This window comes from Rhinolophus ferrumequinum, chromosome 6 (assembly GCF_004115265.2).
Source record: "Rhinolophus ferrumequinum isolate MPI-CBG mRhiFer1 chromosome 6, mRhiFer1_v1.p, whole genome shotgun sequence".
Lineage (NCBI taxonomy): Eukaryota > Metazoa > Chordata > Mammalia > Chiroptera > Rhinolophidae > Rhinolophus > Rhinolophus ferrumequinum.
Genome location: NC_046289.1, coordinates 85,442,069 through 85,459,457, shown reverse-complemented (window position 1 = coordinate 85,459,457; position 17,389 = coordinate 85,442,069). Strand labels below are relative to the sequence as shown.

At 36.8% G+C, this 17,389-nt stretch overlaps 1 protein-coding gene across 1 annotated transcript in view; it reads right to left on the bottom strand.

Annotated features, from left to right (window-relative positions):
• Positions 1 to 17,389, bottom strand: part of LOC117023209 (uncharacterized) — a 171,719-nt gene that overhangs the window by 27,008 nt on the left and 127,322 nt on the right. The window contains exon 7 of the mRNA XM_033107650.1: positions 10,926 to 11,067. Coding sequence (XP_032963541.1) covers positions 10,926 to 11,067 — 142 coding nt within the window. The remainder of the gene's footprint in view (positions 1 to 10,925; positions 11,068 to 17,389) is intronic.

Genomic DNA, 17,389 nt, shown 5'->3' with positions numbered 1-17,389 from the left:
ACCAAGAGAAACTTTACAATGAAGAAACCTGGCAAACGCTACCTTAGGCAGGTGATCAGATCAAATCAACAGTGATGATTTATGTTGATAGCATGTACCCTTGACGTGATGTAATGAAAATGGCACTTCACTGCATTCGTCTTCCTCCCAAAATAACATCAGGAAAATCCTAACTTGGGGGACATTCTACAAAATATCTGACCAGTACTCCCCAAAACTGTCAAAGTCATCAAAATCATGAAAGTCTTAGAAACTGTCACAACTAGAAGACTAAAGAGACATGACAACTGAATATAATTGGTATCCTGGATGGGATCCTGGAACAGAAAATGGACACTATGTAAAAACTAAAAAGATCTGAATGAAGCATAGTTAATAGTTAGTAGTAATGTATAAATATTGGTTCACTGATTTAAAAAAATGTACTATACTATTGTAATGTATCAGTTTCCTAGAGTTGCCATAACAAATTACCACTGGGTGGCTTAAAACAATAGAAACGTCTCACTGTTCTGGAGACGAAAATCAAGGTGTAGGAGATGGTCCGTGCTCCCTCTAAAGGCTCTAGGGAAGAATCCTTCCTTGCCTCTTTTTAACTTCTAGTGGTTGCTGGCAATCCTTGGCTTCTAGCTGCATCATTTCAGTCTTTGCCTCCATCACATGGCCTTCTTCTCTGTGGGTTTGCGTGTTCACATAGTGTTCTCTCTCTTTTTTTTTTAATTTTTTATTGAGGAATTTTGGAGAATAGTGTGTTTTTCCAGGGCCCATCAGCTCCAAGTCGTTGTCCTTCAATCTAATTGTGGAGGGCGCAGCTCAGCTCCAAGTCCAATCGCCCTTTTCAATCTTTAGTTCCAGCCCACCATCCCATGCGGGAATTGAACTGGCAACCTTGTTGTTGAGAGCTCACGCTCTAACCAAGTCAGCCATCGGGCTGCCCCTCCGGAAGCTCAGTGGCAGCTTGGTGTCTTCAATCTGGTCATGGAGGGAGCAGCTCACTGGCCTATGTGGGAATTGAACCAGCAACCCTGTTGTTCAGAGCTCGCGCTCTAATCAACTGAGCCATCTGGCTGCCCCCACATGGTGTTTTCTTATAATACCAGTCCTACTGGATTTAGGATCTGCCCTAAATCCAGGATGATCTCATCCCAAGATTCTTCACTACATCTACAAAGACTCTATTTCCAAATAAGGCCACGTTCACATATACTGTGGGTTAGGACTTTTGAGCTCACTATTCAACCCACTATTATCCTATTAATAATAGGAGAGACAGTGCATGTGGTATATGGGAAACCTCCATACTGTCTTTGTAATTTTTCTGTAAGTCTAAAACAATTCTAAAAAATAAAGTTCATTATCAATAAAATAATACAGGCATACCTCAGAGATGTTGTGGATTTGGTTCCAGACCACAGCAATAAACGAATATTGCAATAAAGCTAGTCAAATGAATTTTTTGGTTTCCTCATGTATATAAAAATTACGTTTACACTGTAGTCTATTAAGTATGCAATAGCATTATGTAAAAAAAAAAATTAAAAAGGTATATACCTTAACGTTAAAAGACATTATTGCTATGTTAACCATCATCTGAGCCTTCAGTGAGTTGTCATGGTTTTGCTCGTGGAAGGTACTGCCTCAATGTTAATGGCTGTTGACTGATCAGGGTGGTTGGTGGTTGCTGAAGGCTGGGGTGGCTGAGGCAATTTCTTAAAATAAGACAACAATGAAATTTGCCACATCAATTGACTCTTCCTTTCACTTGAACACTTAGAGGCCATTGTAGGGTTGTTAATTGGCTTAATTTCAATATTATCATGGCTGAGGAGAGGGAGAGAGATGGGGAAATGGCAGGTCGGTGGAGCAGTCAGAACACATATTTATCAATTAAGTTTGCTGTTTTATAAGGCGTTCAGTTTATGGCATCACAAAATAATTACAATAGTAATATCAGAGATCACAGATCACCATTAAAAAAACATAATAATAATGAAAAAGTTTGAAATATTGAGAGAATTACCAAAATGTGACACAGAGACACAAAGTGAACAAAAACATTGCTGGAAAAATACCACTGATAGACTTGCTCGAAGCAGGGTTGTCACAAACATTTATAATATTTTTAAAACAATACAAACTACCACAACTCACTCAATGTGAAATAGATAATTTAAATAACCCTATAATTATTAAGGAAATTGAATTCTTAATTTAAAAAAAAATCTCCCCTCTCACCCCTCTGGAAAAAAGTTTGACAGTTATGTTTTTTCTTTTAAACTGAACGTGGGTCTGCTACTCAGCAATGAAAAGGAAGGAACTATTGATATATGCAACTACGAGGATGAATCTTCAGAAACTTATGCAGAAAAAAAGAAGCCAATTCAAAAAGATTGCATACTGTGTGATTTCATTATATAACATTCTTGAAATGACAAAATTGCAGAAATGGAGAACAGATTAGTAGTTTCCAGGGTTCCAGGGTGGGGGTGGGATGAGGGCAACACGAGGGATTCCTGTGGTGATAGAAATGTTCTGTATCTTGACTGCATCAATGTCAACATTTTGTTTGTGACATTGTGCTATAGTTTTGCAAGATGTTACCTTTGAAGTAACCTGGGTAAAGGATAGATGGGATTATTTCTTAAATCTACATGTGAATCTACAATTATCTCAAAATAAAAAGTCTAACAAAAAATTGTAGTTATTGAACCAAACAAAAAGAGAAAAAGAGAAATTAAACTTAGTTAAAAAGAGAGCATTAACTTTTAATTTCTATAGCTAAAAGAGAATGTATTAAATGATAGTTTTTACAGCTAAAAAAAGTTTGTTGTAGTTGAAATCTGAAACCACGTCAGTGGCTTTTTCATACCTAATACGTTAAAATATATTCATTTATTTTGCATTTAGAATGAATTTTTTACCCATTCATGATTTTGTAACTTTATGCACTATTATTTGGAAAATATTGTTCATCAGGTTATGTAGATCTTCAATGCTGACACATTTCACTAAATGTATATATAAAATATTAAAATCAGGGTGGTGGTCGCTGAAGGCTGGGGTGGCTGAGGCAATTTCTTAAACTAAGACAACAAAATATTTCAATACTATAGAAAAATCTTTTAGCATTGGGAACCTGGCAGGCTCATGGTGAGGGACACAAATTTTCCAAAATTCTAATTTTTGCTAGAAGCTTTAATTTTTCATTAGCATAAATATTCTCAATTGTTTAATTTGAAATAAGGTTTGCCTCATTTATTTTCAAGGAAAATGCTTGCCACACACCCAAATTTGAATAACAGTAGTTTGATGTTTATCTTCTCAAATATAAATAGTGGCTAGTTCAGTTCACATATTTAACAAAAGCATACATGCTTTTCCTCAAAACCACTATCCTACTTTGTGTACTTCTCACTTAGTCACACTGAATATTAAAAAGGTATATACTTAAAAGTTGAGATTTAATAAAATTAACAATTTTTCCTGCTTCCTGGCAGGCGTTTTTAAGGTGCTGCTGCCTTGATTCATGCTAAGGTATCATGATTTTTACCCAATATTTTTTTTTTACACCATCAGTACAAATTTTAAAACTACAGTGAAAAAGACAAATAACCTCTTAGTGTTATTAAGGAAATAGTTTTCACGTGTGGAAAGGGTCTTGCAAGGACCCTTGAAAAGGTCTTGAGGCTATGTTTGGAAACTATTGTTTGTCTGTATGTTTCATTTATATGATGCTTAACTTACCCCTGAAACTACCGTGTTTCCCCGAAAAGAAGACCATGTCTTATATTAAGTTTTGCTCCAAAAGACACATTAGGGCTTATGTTCAGGGGATGTTAGCCTGAAAAATCATGCTAGGGCTTATTTTCCAGTTAGGTCTTATTTTTGGGGAAACATGGTAACGTGCATATCCGTCTCCCTTAGTGAAGAGAATACTCTGACCTTGGGTCTTCAGTATTGAACATGACTTGTTGTATTGGTTTGGAATATACATAATAACTAACCATAGGGGCTGTGCCGGTGCTGTTACACTAAATTAATCTAGGTTGCTTTATAGTTAGTAGTTCAGTTTGCTGTGCAGTCTCTACCCTCCTGTCAAGTTCTAGCAGCCACCAACCCTGCTGTTTCTAACCATTTTCCTAGGTTTCCTTTTAGGAAGTTCTGAACATTGCTGGGGAAACCAATTTACCACAATGAATATTTCTTCCCCACTTTAATTTGATAAATTCTCTCCTGAACGTACATCTGTGTTTTTCCTCGAGTGCAAACTACTTTTCTTTAGTAATAGATTTTCCTCTCTTCCCATTTAGAGGCATGTATCTCACTTACTTCTAGAGGTGTAATTGTATTCTGGATGCTTAAGCTGCTGGAAATCTACCTGTTACACGGAAGAAATTACTGTATTGGATGTGACTTGAGAAGCATTTATTTATCCTTTAGCAAGGCCTTCCTGGCTCTAGGTCTGTACAGCATGAAGTGAGGCAGTGTGCTCAGCAAAACAGGATGAGTGAGGCGGAAACTTAATTTTGAATTCCTGTATTGGACAAATTAACATGGCAACTTCAAAATCAGACTTCTCTAAATACTCTGTGGATAGATAGAAAATGTATCTCCTGTAGTGCGGGTGTTACACAGACTTTCCAGAGTAATATACAAAGATCAAATACAGCAAATAAAGATTCACAATTATAAGGCGACACTGAGTCTTGGACTTTTATTTCTAGTCAGATATACTTCATTTACTCATATTCCATACTCTGGCACCCTGGAAACTACTAATCTGTTCTCCATTTCTGCAATTTTGAGATGTCACTGTTAAGGGTTTATAGTTAATACTAGAGTAATACTTGCAAGTTGATGTGTTAAAAGAATTTGAGCTCATTTTTCTGGTTGAAAGAAATCCTTTTGGAGAAAATACACAGTCCAGTTAAATGTTATTAAAACTCAATGAAAATATTAAAGTACAGTCAAAATGAGTTATGCCTGTAACTATTGGTAATTATGTTTTCTTTAATATTTTCACTGATTTTTAATAACATTTAATTGGACTGTGTATTTTCTCCAAAAGGATTTCTTTCAACCAGAAAAATGAGCTCAAATTCTTTTAACGCATCAACTTGCAAGTATTACTCTAGTATTAACTATAAACCCTTAACAGTGACATCTCCTGTAGTGTGGGTGTTACACAGACTTTCCAGAGTAATATACAAAGACCAAATACAGCAAATAAAAATTCACAATTATAAGGTGACACTGAGTCTTGGCCACTTTTATTTCTAGTCAGATATACTAAATATTAAAGAAAACATAATTACCAATAGTTACAGGCATAACTCATTTTGACTGTACTTCACAGATAATTGTGGGGTTTTTTTAGGTTTTTTTTTTTTTGAGGAATTGCTCCATTTCATCTAAATTGTCAAATTTATGTGTGTAGAGCTGCTCATTGTATTCCCTTATTCTTTTGATGTCTGCAGAGCCTGCAGTGATAGCTCCTGTTTCATTTCTAATACTGATAAATTTGTCTTTTCTCTTTTTGTCCTTGTCAGTCTTGCTAGAGATCAATTTTATTAATCTTTTCAAAGAACTAGCTCTGTTTCATTGATTTTCTGTATTGTTTTTCTGTTTTCAATTTTATAATTGCTGCTGTTTATTATTCCTTCCCTTTGCTTGCTTTAGGTTTATTTTTGCTCTTCTTTTTCCTGGTTGTTTCAGTGGGAGCTTAAATTATTGACTGATACATTCTCTTTTCTATTGTAAGCATTTAGTGCTATAAATTTCCCTCTCAGAACTGCTTTAGATGTGTTCCACAAACTTTGATGTGTTGCATTTTCAGTTTAGTTCAGTTCACTTGATTTTCAATGTATTTTTTTTAATACCGTGAGACTTCCTCTTTAATCCATGGTTATTTAAAACTGTACTGTTTAGTTTCTAATCATTTTGAGATTTTTCTTTACCTTTGTTATTGCTCTTTGGTTTGATTGTATTCTGGATTAGCTCTATCTTGCAATATGTTCTGTGGGAACTTGAAAAGAATGTATATTCTGCTCTTGTTGGATGTAGTGTTCCATAAATTTCAATTGGATCATATTGGTTAATGGAGTTATTGAGTTCTGTATCCTTGCTGATCTTCTCTCTAAATGTGCCATCAATTATTTAGAGAGGGGTGTTGAAGTCTCTGACTGTAATTGTGGCATTGCCTAGTTCTCATTTCATTTTTTGCTTCACATATTTTGCAAGTCTGTTGTTTGGTGCATGTACTTTTTCAAGATTGCTATTCTTCCTGGTGGATTGTTACTTTTATCATAATATAATGTCCCTCTTTGTCTCTGATAACTTTCTTTGCTTGGAAGTCTACTTTATCTGATACTAATATAGTCACTTCTGCTTTTCTCTGATTAATGTTTGCATGATAAATATTTTTTTAACCTATTACTTTCAACCTCCATGTATCATTATATTTAAAGTCAGTTTCTTATAGATACTATTAATTTGGGTCATGTTTTTTAATCCACTTTTAATGTATTCTCTGCCATGTAATTGGTTTATATAGACAATTTATATTTAAGTTATGGATTTAGTCTGTCATTTCATTTTTTGTTTCTCTTTGTTCTCTGATTTCTTTTGTTTCTCTGTTTTCTTTTCCCTGCCTTCCTGTTACTTGGATATAGTTTAGAATTCTACTTTTATTTATCTATGGTTTTATGAGTGTATCTCTGTATAGCTTTTTAATTTTGCTCTCAGTATTACGTTATATAAACATAATTATTTAAGATCTACTGATGTCATCATTTTACCAGTTCAAGTGATGTATAGAAACCTTACCTCCCTTTATGTCTCTTTACTCTTCCCCATTTATAATATAATTGTCTTAAACGTTTCTTGCATATACAGTTAACAATATGAAAATTTTTGCTTCCACTGACAAACATAATTTAGAAAACTAAAAAGGAGAAGAAAGTTCTATTGCATTAACCCATAATTTTGCTTTACACATATTTGTTTGTTCTAGGTATTCAAAGATGTCTTTTATTATTCTTTTCCTGTTTAGAGAATTTTCTCTAGTCATCCTTTAAGGGTAAGTCTGCTGGCAACAAATTCTCTTATTTTTCTTCCATCTGAAAATGTCTTGATTCTCCTTCATCCCTGAAGGCTATTTCTAGAGATACAAGACCCTGGGCTCACAGGGTTTCTTTTGGTTTTGGTTTTGTTTTCAGCACTTGCAAAATGTTCTGCCACTCAACATTCTGCTTCTGGTCTCCATAGCTTCTGATCACAAGTCTACTGCCATTCAAATTGTTTTTATCCTATGTAACATATTGTTCCTCTCTTGCTGCTTTCAAGGTTTTTTCTGTGTCATTATTCTCACAAGTTTTACTACTAAGTTTCTTAGTACAGTTTTCTTTAGATTTTTCTTGGTTGGGGTTTTCTCAGCTTCCTTAATATGTATAAGTCTTTTCCCAAATTGGGGGAGTTTCTAGCCATTATTTCTTCCTATACATTTTCAGTCACCACCACCACCCTTCTTCTTCTTCTCCTTCCAGGACTGCAATAACACAAATATTAGATCTTTTGTTATATTCCCACAGATCCCTGAGTCTCTGCTAATTTTTTTTTCAGTCTACTTCTCTTTGTTATTCACACTGGCTACATTTTATTGTTCTATCTTTGAGTTCACTGTTTCTTTCCTGTTTCCTCTATTCTACTTCTGAGTCCATCCACTGAGCTTTCTATTTCAATAATTATATATTTTAATTCTAAAATTTTCATGATTTTTCTCTATATTTTTAATTTCTTTATTAAGACTTTCTATTTCCTTTCTGCTTATTTATTTTTTATTGATGTATAACTGACATATAACATTATATTAATTTCAGGTATAAAACATAATGATGTGATGACCACCACAATAAGTCCATCACCATACATAGTAACAGATTTTTTTTTTGTGATGAGAACATTTAAGATCTACTCTCTTAGCAACTTTCAAATATGCAATACAGTATTATTAACTGTAGTTGCCATGCAGTACATTAAACCTCCATGACTTACTTATTTCATAACTGGAAGTTTGTAGGTTTTGACTCCCTTCACCCATTTTATCCTGTCTCTGGCAACCATATCTATGAGAGTGGGCTAGTTTTTATGATTCCATATATAAGTGAGAAAATACGCTATTTGTCTTTCTCTGTCTGACTTATTTCACTTAGTATAATATCCTCCAGTCCCATCCATGTTGTCATAAATGACAATATTTCATTCTTTTTTATGGCTGAATTATTTACACACACACACACACACACACACACACACACACATATCACAGTTTCTTTATTCATTCATTCATCAAAGGATATTTAGGTTATTTCCATATCTTAGCTATTGTAAATAATAAACATAGGGGTGCAGACATCTTTTTGAGTTAATGTTTTCATTTTCATCAGATAAATACCCAGAAGTGGGATTGCTGGATCATATGGTAGTTTTATTTTTAATCTTTTGAGGAACCTTCATATTGTTTTCCATAGTGGCTACACTGCAAATCTTCGCCAACACTTGTTATTTGTTGACTTTTTGATAATAGCCATTCTAATAGGTGTGGTTTGGTTTGCATTTCCCTGATATTGGTGATGCTGAGCATCTTTTCATGTTGGCCATCTGTATGTCTTCATTGGAAAAACGTCTATTCAGATCTCCTGCCCATTTTTCAATTGGATTGGTTTTTTTTTTTTTTTGCTATTGTGTTGTATGAGTTCTTTATGTATTTTGGATATCAGCCCCTTATCAGACATACACGATTTGAAAATATTTTCTCCCATTCAGTAGGTTGCTTTCCAATTTTGTTGATGGTTTCCTTTGTTCTGCAGAAGCTTTTTAGTTTGATGCAGTCACACCTGTTTATTTTCACTTTTGTTGCCTTTACTTTTGCTGTCAAATCCAAAAAACTGTTGAGAAGACCAATGATAAGGACCTTACCACCTATGTTTTCTCTAGGAGTTTTATGGTTTCAGGTCTTACATTCAAGTCTTAATCCATTTTGAGTTAATTTTTTTGTATGGTGTAAGATAGTAGTAGTTCAGTTTTGTTCTTTTGCATGTAGCTGTCTAGTTTTCCCAGCACCATTTATTGAAGGGACTGTCCTTTCCCCATTGTATATTCTGGGCTCCTTTTTCATACGTTAATTGACCATATGTGTGTGGGTTTATTTCTGGGCTCTCTATTCTGTTCCATTAATCTATGTGTGTTTTTATGCCAATACCATACTGTTTTGATTTCTATAGCTTTTAATACAGTTTGACATCCGGAAGCATGATGTCCATTTTGTTTTTCTTTCTCAAGATTGCTCTGGCTATTAGGGTCTTTTATGGTTCTATACAAATTTAGGATTGTTTGTTCTATTTCTATGAAAAATGCCATTGGAATTTTGATAAGGATTGCATTGAATCTGTTCTATTTTCTTTCTGCCTCTTTCTATTTCGTTAAATTTGTTTCAAGTGTGTTCATAAGTGCTTATTGAAGCATTTTATGATGGCGGCTGTAAAGTCTTTGTCATGTATTTCTAATATGTCTGTCATCTCAGTATTGGCATCTATTAATTGCCATTTCACATTCAGTTTAATATTTTCCTAGTTCTTGGTATGATTAGTGATTTTCAATTGAAATTTGGTTATTCTGGGTTATTCTATGAGACTCTAGATCTTATTCAAACCTTCTGTTTTAGCCGACATTCTGCTAGTCCTCCTCTGATACCAGCTCAATGGGGAAGGGAAGGAGTGGCTCATTACTACTAGGTGGGGATGGAAGTCCAGGATCCCCATATGGTCTCAGCTGACAACATGGAGAAGTAGTCACGTTCCCATTCTGTTAAGTTCAAAGTTCCAGCTCAACACTCAGCCTTCTTTGACAGCACCCTGGTAGGAGTGTTTATAGAGTGCCTTCCTATACTCTGACAAGAGTAAAAGTCTAGATGTCCCATAGGCCTTCGCTGGTAGAGGTGGGGATAGGGTCCCTGTTTTTCCTGTTGTGTTGGCTGAAATGGAGTGATTATCATCTAAAACTTTTCTGTCTTTCTAGGCTGCCCCTTTCCTGGCTCTTTGGCTAGAGAGAGAGAGCTTTTGTTGGGACTTTGTTTTCTTGACCTTTTTTTTTTCCTCCCCAGATTATCAGCTTTTTCAGCTCCAAGTCTAGGATATATGAAGCAAACAAGAAAATCCAAAAAACTCACTCATCGCCACGTCATGTCTTAGGTCCCAAAGTTCCAAAGTAAAGTGCTTCATTCTCTCCACCTTTCAGAGTCTTTTATGTTTGTTAACATTCAGCGTTTTTAGTTGTACTTAGCAGGAAGAATAGGAAAAAGTAAAAGTCTTTCATGCCCCATCATCCCGAGAAGTAGAAGTCTTGCAACTAACTTTCAAGAAACTACCACTCATTAAGTTTTCACATATAATTAAAGGCAAATATCCATAATTATGTTAAAAAGCCATTAAAATAATCTTTCTTTTCCCAACTATGTATCTGTGCAAGACCAGAATTTTCCAACCAACACAACCTACCATGAAATTGATTGCAGAAGCAGACATGAGAATCTAGCCATTTTCTATTAACCCAGACATTAAAGAGATTTACAAAACAAGTAAAACAATCCTAGTTTTGTCATCAAGTTTTTCATTTAAAAATACAATTATTTTTCATAAAAATACATTATCTTAACATATATGACTTTATTACTGTTGTTTTTCATAAACAAACATTTAGCATTTTCTGTTTTGTTTACTATTTCCAACATTGTAAACATCAATAGATATAACCCACATAAATAATTATTGAGGTTCTCGATAATTTTTAAGAGTATAAAAAGGGTCCTGAAATTTAAAAGTTCGATAACATGTGAGGTAAAGAAAACTAATATTAAGATAAGTTCTTACTTCCTCTCCCAGGAGTTGTAGGTGTGGTTGGCGAGCACACTGTCTAATTCCTTGTGACAATTCAGGTGGTGTCCTTGGTGTTGTTGAAAGGACAGGAACATATCCATGAGTGTCACCCATAACAGGAATTCCTTGCAGTACTCTACAGTGTGATACAAACAATAAACTTGGTTTTTAAGTCATTGATAAAGCAAAAGATGTTTGCTCTTATTTCATACCCCTGCTGAGATAAATACATTGATTTGATATCTGCATTAAACAGAAATTGTGCAGAAGTCATATAATCCAAAATAGGAAATAATTAAAAAATATTTTTGCTGGGTACTAACTAAATTTTAGTAGTAACCTTTATGATGCTTTTGTCTCATATTGGAATTATGAGTTCACCCTATGAAAGCCTGATTACAAAAGAGGTAAAAAGTTCTCTACCTTCTAATCGCTAACCAGCTCCCCACTTCCAAGCTCACAGAAAATGTTTTTATTTCTTAGATTGAGGCAAAGTGTCAAGCTAAGCAGATTAAAGTTTTCTCTTCTTGAGTCATATCTCGCCAGGATGAACAGAATACTGTTATAGTATCAGGTCTTCCCTTCTACGCTATAAGCTGCATACACATTAAGATATATATGAGGTACAAAATTTATCAACAAAAGCCTTAATTAAGCCAAAGAGATGAGCTAAATTGAAATTTGAAGGCAAAATGTGTCATTAATGACTGACAATAAATTACTTGAAAATATATTAATTTTTGTGTCACAGCTATAAAATAGAAAATAAGTATAAAAGGGGCCCACAGAGACGATAGCTGTATCAATTTCCCATGGAAGTGTTTAGAGCCAATGTTCCCTCTAATTTTTTGATATATCTTTATATGAACAATCATTTTATAAGCCACCAAATGTGAAGACTAAGCATATACAAACACAACTGACTTTAGTTACTTAATAATATACTGAAGCCCTCAAATGCCATCACTCCAGCTGTTAACAAAAACAGGCCTACTCAAAGCTAGGCTGGAGAAGACAGGGCTTTGTCAAAGTAAAGTCATGGAAAAAAGCTGCCTATCTCACCTGGACAAATATTCGAATTTAAAGAGAAGATAAAGTTCAACTCCCAGCATGGTGAACACAGTAGACTACTACTCAACACCCAATCCATCCTACTCCTCATGTGCTTTCCTGAACTGCTATGGATAGAGAGGTAACACTCTCCCGCTGGTGTCCTAGATATAATTTAGGACATTGCTGGTGTCCTAGATATAATTTAGGACCCAGTAACCAGATGCACTCACATACAATTTGGAAGTCAGAAGGTTCTGATGTTTTTGTTGGCAAGCAGTCATGGCAAAATTGAGTTCTGTAACAATATTTCAGTTACCTCCTCTGTGGGTTGCCTTTTGTGTGTGTGTGTGTGTGTCAGTGAGTATATCAACAGACATACTGTATACTGTGGCTCCAGAGTCAAAAGCTATGACAGAGGTCACCTTATTCCTGAATCGTAGCTAAAGTGGTATGTTGCCAGTATTGGGCTTCCGGATGTCCCACCTTTCTGACTATGTCTGAAGGAGCAGCTCTCAGCAGCCAGTTAAGCAAGCTGTGTGAGTCATTTCTGTGCAGCAGCCCTCCATGCCTGCAGCTCATTTTCCAATCTTTCCATTGATATTGTAAGCATTAAATTCCCAAATCCCTTTTTGTTTAAAATATCTAAAAATAGAGTTCTTTTTTCTGCAACTGAATCTTGACTGATACATCCAGGAAAAACAAAGAACCGGCTAAGGTCTAGGGGCTAAAAGAATAAGCCAGGACAGTACATACATTGAGATCAATAGAGTATTTCTAACATCAAGCAGGAGAGGAGTGACTTGAGAAGCTAGCTACCTTGAGGCACTGCTGTATTTTATCTGGTCCTAATCCAAAAACACGGTAGTAAGAGTCATTTGCATCTTATTGTCTTTTCACATTCCAAATGTATACTAAACAAGTAGAAATTCTGGTTGGTTGGAAGGAAAGTGAAAGAAGTCATTGGACATTTCAGAGTACATGGATGGGGAAGCTTAGTGAAAAGGCTACCCAAAGTCAGCAGCTGTTCCTGTATGACAAAGATGAAACACTTACTTTGAAATTTTTCTCCAGGTGTTCCCTGTTTCCTTCTTTATTTCCATAGATTACTACAAATCCTTTTTAGAGTTCTCCCCTTTGGAAAACACCACCATTTCTGTAATTCACACTGAAAATCTCTTCAACTCCACACACTCCCAACAGTGATCACTAGTCCTGATCCTTTTCCCTCTAACGTGTCTCCCTTGTCCATTGCATTAACTCTCATCTGAGTCCTATGATATATCATCTTTGCTGGTCCCTTCCCTCTAAACTCTCCTTCTTCCAATCCATGCTATGTACCACTGCCAGAGTTGTCATCAGTCACACCATTTGCAATACTTTAGTGGCTGCACACACAGTATAAAACTCAAGCTCCTGCGCCTGGCATTCAGGGTCCTCCACAGTCTGGGTACCATCTACCTTGCCAGTCCCACTTCCCTCCCCGAATACCTGGCCCAACCTACATTCACTCTGAAAATGGTGCACTAGGTGCTGAGATTACTACAGGGGTAATAGGGGAGACAGGAAATCCAAATTACAGTACAGTGAGGCTCTGAAAATGATGAAAACAATGCTTTCAGATCTCAGCTCCTCCAGGAGACATTTACAATGAACCTCTGCCCAGTCAAAATTCATGTTTGCTTCCCTAGTTTTCCTGCTACATTTGATCTGCTCTTTCATTATAGAATATACACTTTATTCTGTATATCTTTTTTTTTTTTTAATTTATTGGGGTGACAATTGCCAGCAAAACTACATAGATTCCAGGTGTGCAATTCTGTATCACATCATCCATAAATCACACTGTGTGTTCACCACCCAGAGTCAGTTCCCCTTCCATCACCATACATTTGATCCCCCTCACCCTCATCCCCCACCCCCCAACCCCCTTACCCTCTGGTAACCACCAAATTACGTTCCCCAGATTAATTTTCAAACCCGTGGCCATCCTGTGGTCACCAACTGCCCTCCAATCCCCTCACCCTCCCCCCTACCCCCCACCCCTCCAAAAATAAGTCAGACAGAGAAAGATAAGTACCATATGATCTCACTTATTTGCGGATTCTAAAGAAAAGAATAAGTGAATGAACTAATCTTTTTTTTTTTTACAGTAGATCATAGTCTGATGGCGGGAGTTCATTGATTCTTTTTCACTTTCTGTCTCCCATGATCGCCAATATAATAGGTACTGAATAAGCATTGTTGAATTTTGGCTGAGTGAGGAAAGTCCCACAGCGAAAGCCAGTCCCAGACCCTGTGCTGGGGAACTTAGAATCATGGGTGTGTACAATGTACTGTAGTGGTTCCCAACATCATAAACATTGCATAGGAGCTTACTAGAAATGCAAAATCTTGAGGCCCATCACACCCAATGAATCATATTCTCTAGCCCTGCAGGTGATTCTGATGTATACTGATTTCAAAAACCACTGATGTACTGCAATCTTTCCTAAAACAGCCTAATTGTAAGATTATCCCAGGATGCTTGTCAAATCTATAGCTTCCCAAATTTCTCCTCCAGAGATTCTAATTCAGTGGGTTGGCTATAGAGCCTGAGAATCGATATACTTATCAAACACTCCAGGTGGTCGTTATCTTCAGGTAAAGCCTAAAAAATCACTGATATATTGGGAAGAGCTAGCTTTGGAATGAGGTTAAAAATCAGGATTTTAGCCCCAGTTTAGCCACTTGGTGTGCTATGTGGGGTAGGTCACTATTCCATCCCGAGTCTTACTTTCCTCATCTATATATGCTAACAGTGATCAGGTCTTTCAGGTTTAAATGCTCAGAAATAATACATGTATGAGTTTGCACATGGTACATGCTCAATAAGTGGTTGATATTACAATCATTATTGTTATTATGAGGAAATTGAATGAAGGAAACCCACCCACCTACTCGAGTGAATTAAACTTCCTTCCCAGTCACCATCATTCTCTCATGGGGTCAGAGACATAAAGTGTATTTCTTATTGTAGGTTGTTGTCAAAGAAGTTTGGAAAACATTTGTTCTAAGCTGTGAGCACATTTTAAAAATCTTTGCATACATACTCTATGAGTTACATAAAAGTGACTATAAGCTCCAACCTGTGAAGCATGGAGAAGGGTTCTTGCCCCAGCAACCCTCTCCCCTCTGTGGTGTGACTCTAACAGAAAAGTTCCCCCTCACATCCTCTATGTCCATTCATAGAGAATTTATCTTACTCCTTGGGTTACAAACCCGTGGGGAGACTTTTATGTAACTCAAAGAAGATATATACAGGGATATTTTAAGAGTGCTCAAAGTACAGGAGCTTCCAGTCAAGACAGTACAGTAGGTAAACACGGTATTTGCCTCCTCCCATGATGACATTAAAATTCCAACTAAACTACATAACAATCATCGTTGAGAACTGCCTGAAGTCTAGCTGAACAGAAGTCCTATAACCAAGGACATAGAGAATAAGCCACATCAAGTCTGGTAGGAGAGATGGAGATGTGGAATGGGCTGGTGCCACATCTGCATGTGGCAGTTAATAATTGGGAGAGCTATCTCAGATGCAGAGGTGCCCCCCAAGGAGCAAGGAGTCCCAGCCCCACACCAGGCTCCCCAGGCTAGGGTTTTATTGCTAGGGAGAAAAATCCCCATAACTTCTGGCTGAGAAAATTGTGGCTGAGTGAGACGGAGGGCAGGTGGAGTCCCAAGTGATTCTCTTAAAGTGCCCATGCATGGACTTATTTGCTGATGACCTCACTGGCTCTTTGCTCCAGTGCTGGGGCAGCAGCTCAAAAGGTGCCAGGGACATACTGGAAGGAACTAAATGTCTGGTTTCAGAGTGAGAGCTAGAGGGGTAGCTTTCTCCCAGATTGCAAGAGCAATTGTTTCTTTGTTAAGCCTTCCCCATTCAACCTGTACACAACCTGGTGCAAGCAGACGCCGTATCTGAGTCTCCATCAATCTGGCTAACACTGTTCACCCCACTCTGGTGATTCCCTGAAACCTCAACCCACCCAAGTACCAGGCCCACTCAGGTGCTTCCAGTGACTTTTCCATACAAACAGCTGGTCTTGGCTCATGCTGCTGACTTTCCTAAAATTTCTCAAAAGTTCACAAACCTCAAACAATAACCATCTGGTTTTGGTGTGCCTCGTACCTCTTGTTAAGCAGCCCAAGCCAGGTATTAAAAGCAACCTGCCTCAGTTTGCACCTTAGCCTCTCCCTGGCACCTACGAGCCCAGCACAAGTGGGAATCATCTGCAGTTCACTTTGTGGCTCATACCAAGTGGTCTGTACCAGAGGCCATCCCAAGTGGCCCCAGAAACAGTAGACCCGGTGACCAGCCTCAGACCACAAAAAAACACGACCCAACCACTTCCACAAATGACACACCCAAAAAGATGACTTCACAGGCGCCAGAGCCCCACTAAACTGAAACCTATTCTGCAGGGTCAGCCCTTGCACAGCCCCTCGACTGTACTCACAGCCAGTCCTCACAACCAGTCAGCCTGAAGTTCAATCCCTCCCATTTAAATAAAGACTACATTAAAGGGAATCAAGAGTACATTAAATGACCAGATGACCAAACCAGAGATTTGGAAGATAAGGTAGCAGAAAATGCTCAATCAGAACAGCAAAAAGATAAATGAATCAAAAAAAAATCAGGATAGCTTAAGGGACCTCTGGAACATCAAGCATACCAACATTTGCTTCATAGAAGTATCAGAAGGAGAAGAGAGAAAGCAAGTTATTGAAAATCTATTTGAAAAAATAATGACAAAAAACTTCCCTAACCTGGCGAAGGAAATAGACATACAAGCCCAGGAAGCTCAGAGAGTCTGAAACAAGATAAACCCAAAGAGGCCCACACCAAGACACATCATAATTAAAATTCCAAAGGTTAAAGAAAAGATAGATTCTTAAAAGCAGCAAGAGAAAAACAGTTATCTACAAAGGAGTTCCCATAAGACTGTCAGCTGATTTCTCAATACAAACATTGTAAGCCAGAAGGGATCGGCTGGAAATATTCAAAGTGATAAAAGTAAGGACCTACAACCAAGATCACTCTACTCAGCAAATCCATCATTTAGAATCAAGCTTCTCAGACAAGAAAAAGCTAAAAGAATTCATTACCACCAAACTAGTATTACAGAAATGTTAAAGGGACTTTTTAAAGAAGAAAACAATAAAAATATGAATAATAAAATGGTAATAACTACATATCTATCAACAATTACTTTCAATGTAAATGGATTAAATGCTCCAATCAAAAGACATACAATGGCTGAATGGATAAGAAAACAAGGCCCTTACTATGCTTACTACAAGAGACTCAATTCAGATCGAAAGATACACACACACTGTACATAAAGGCATGGAAAAAGATATCT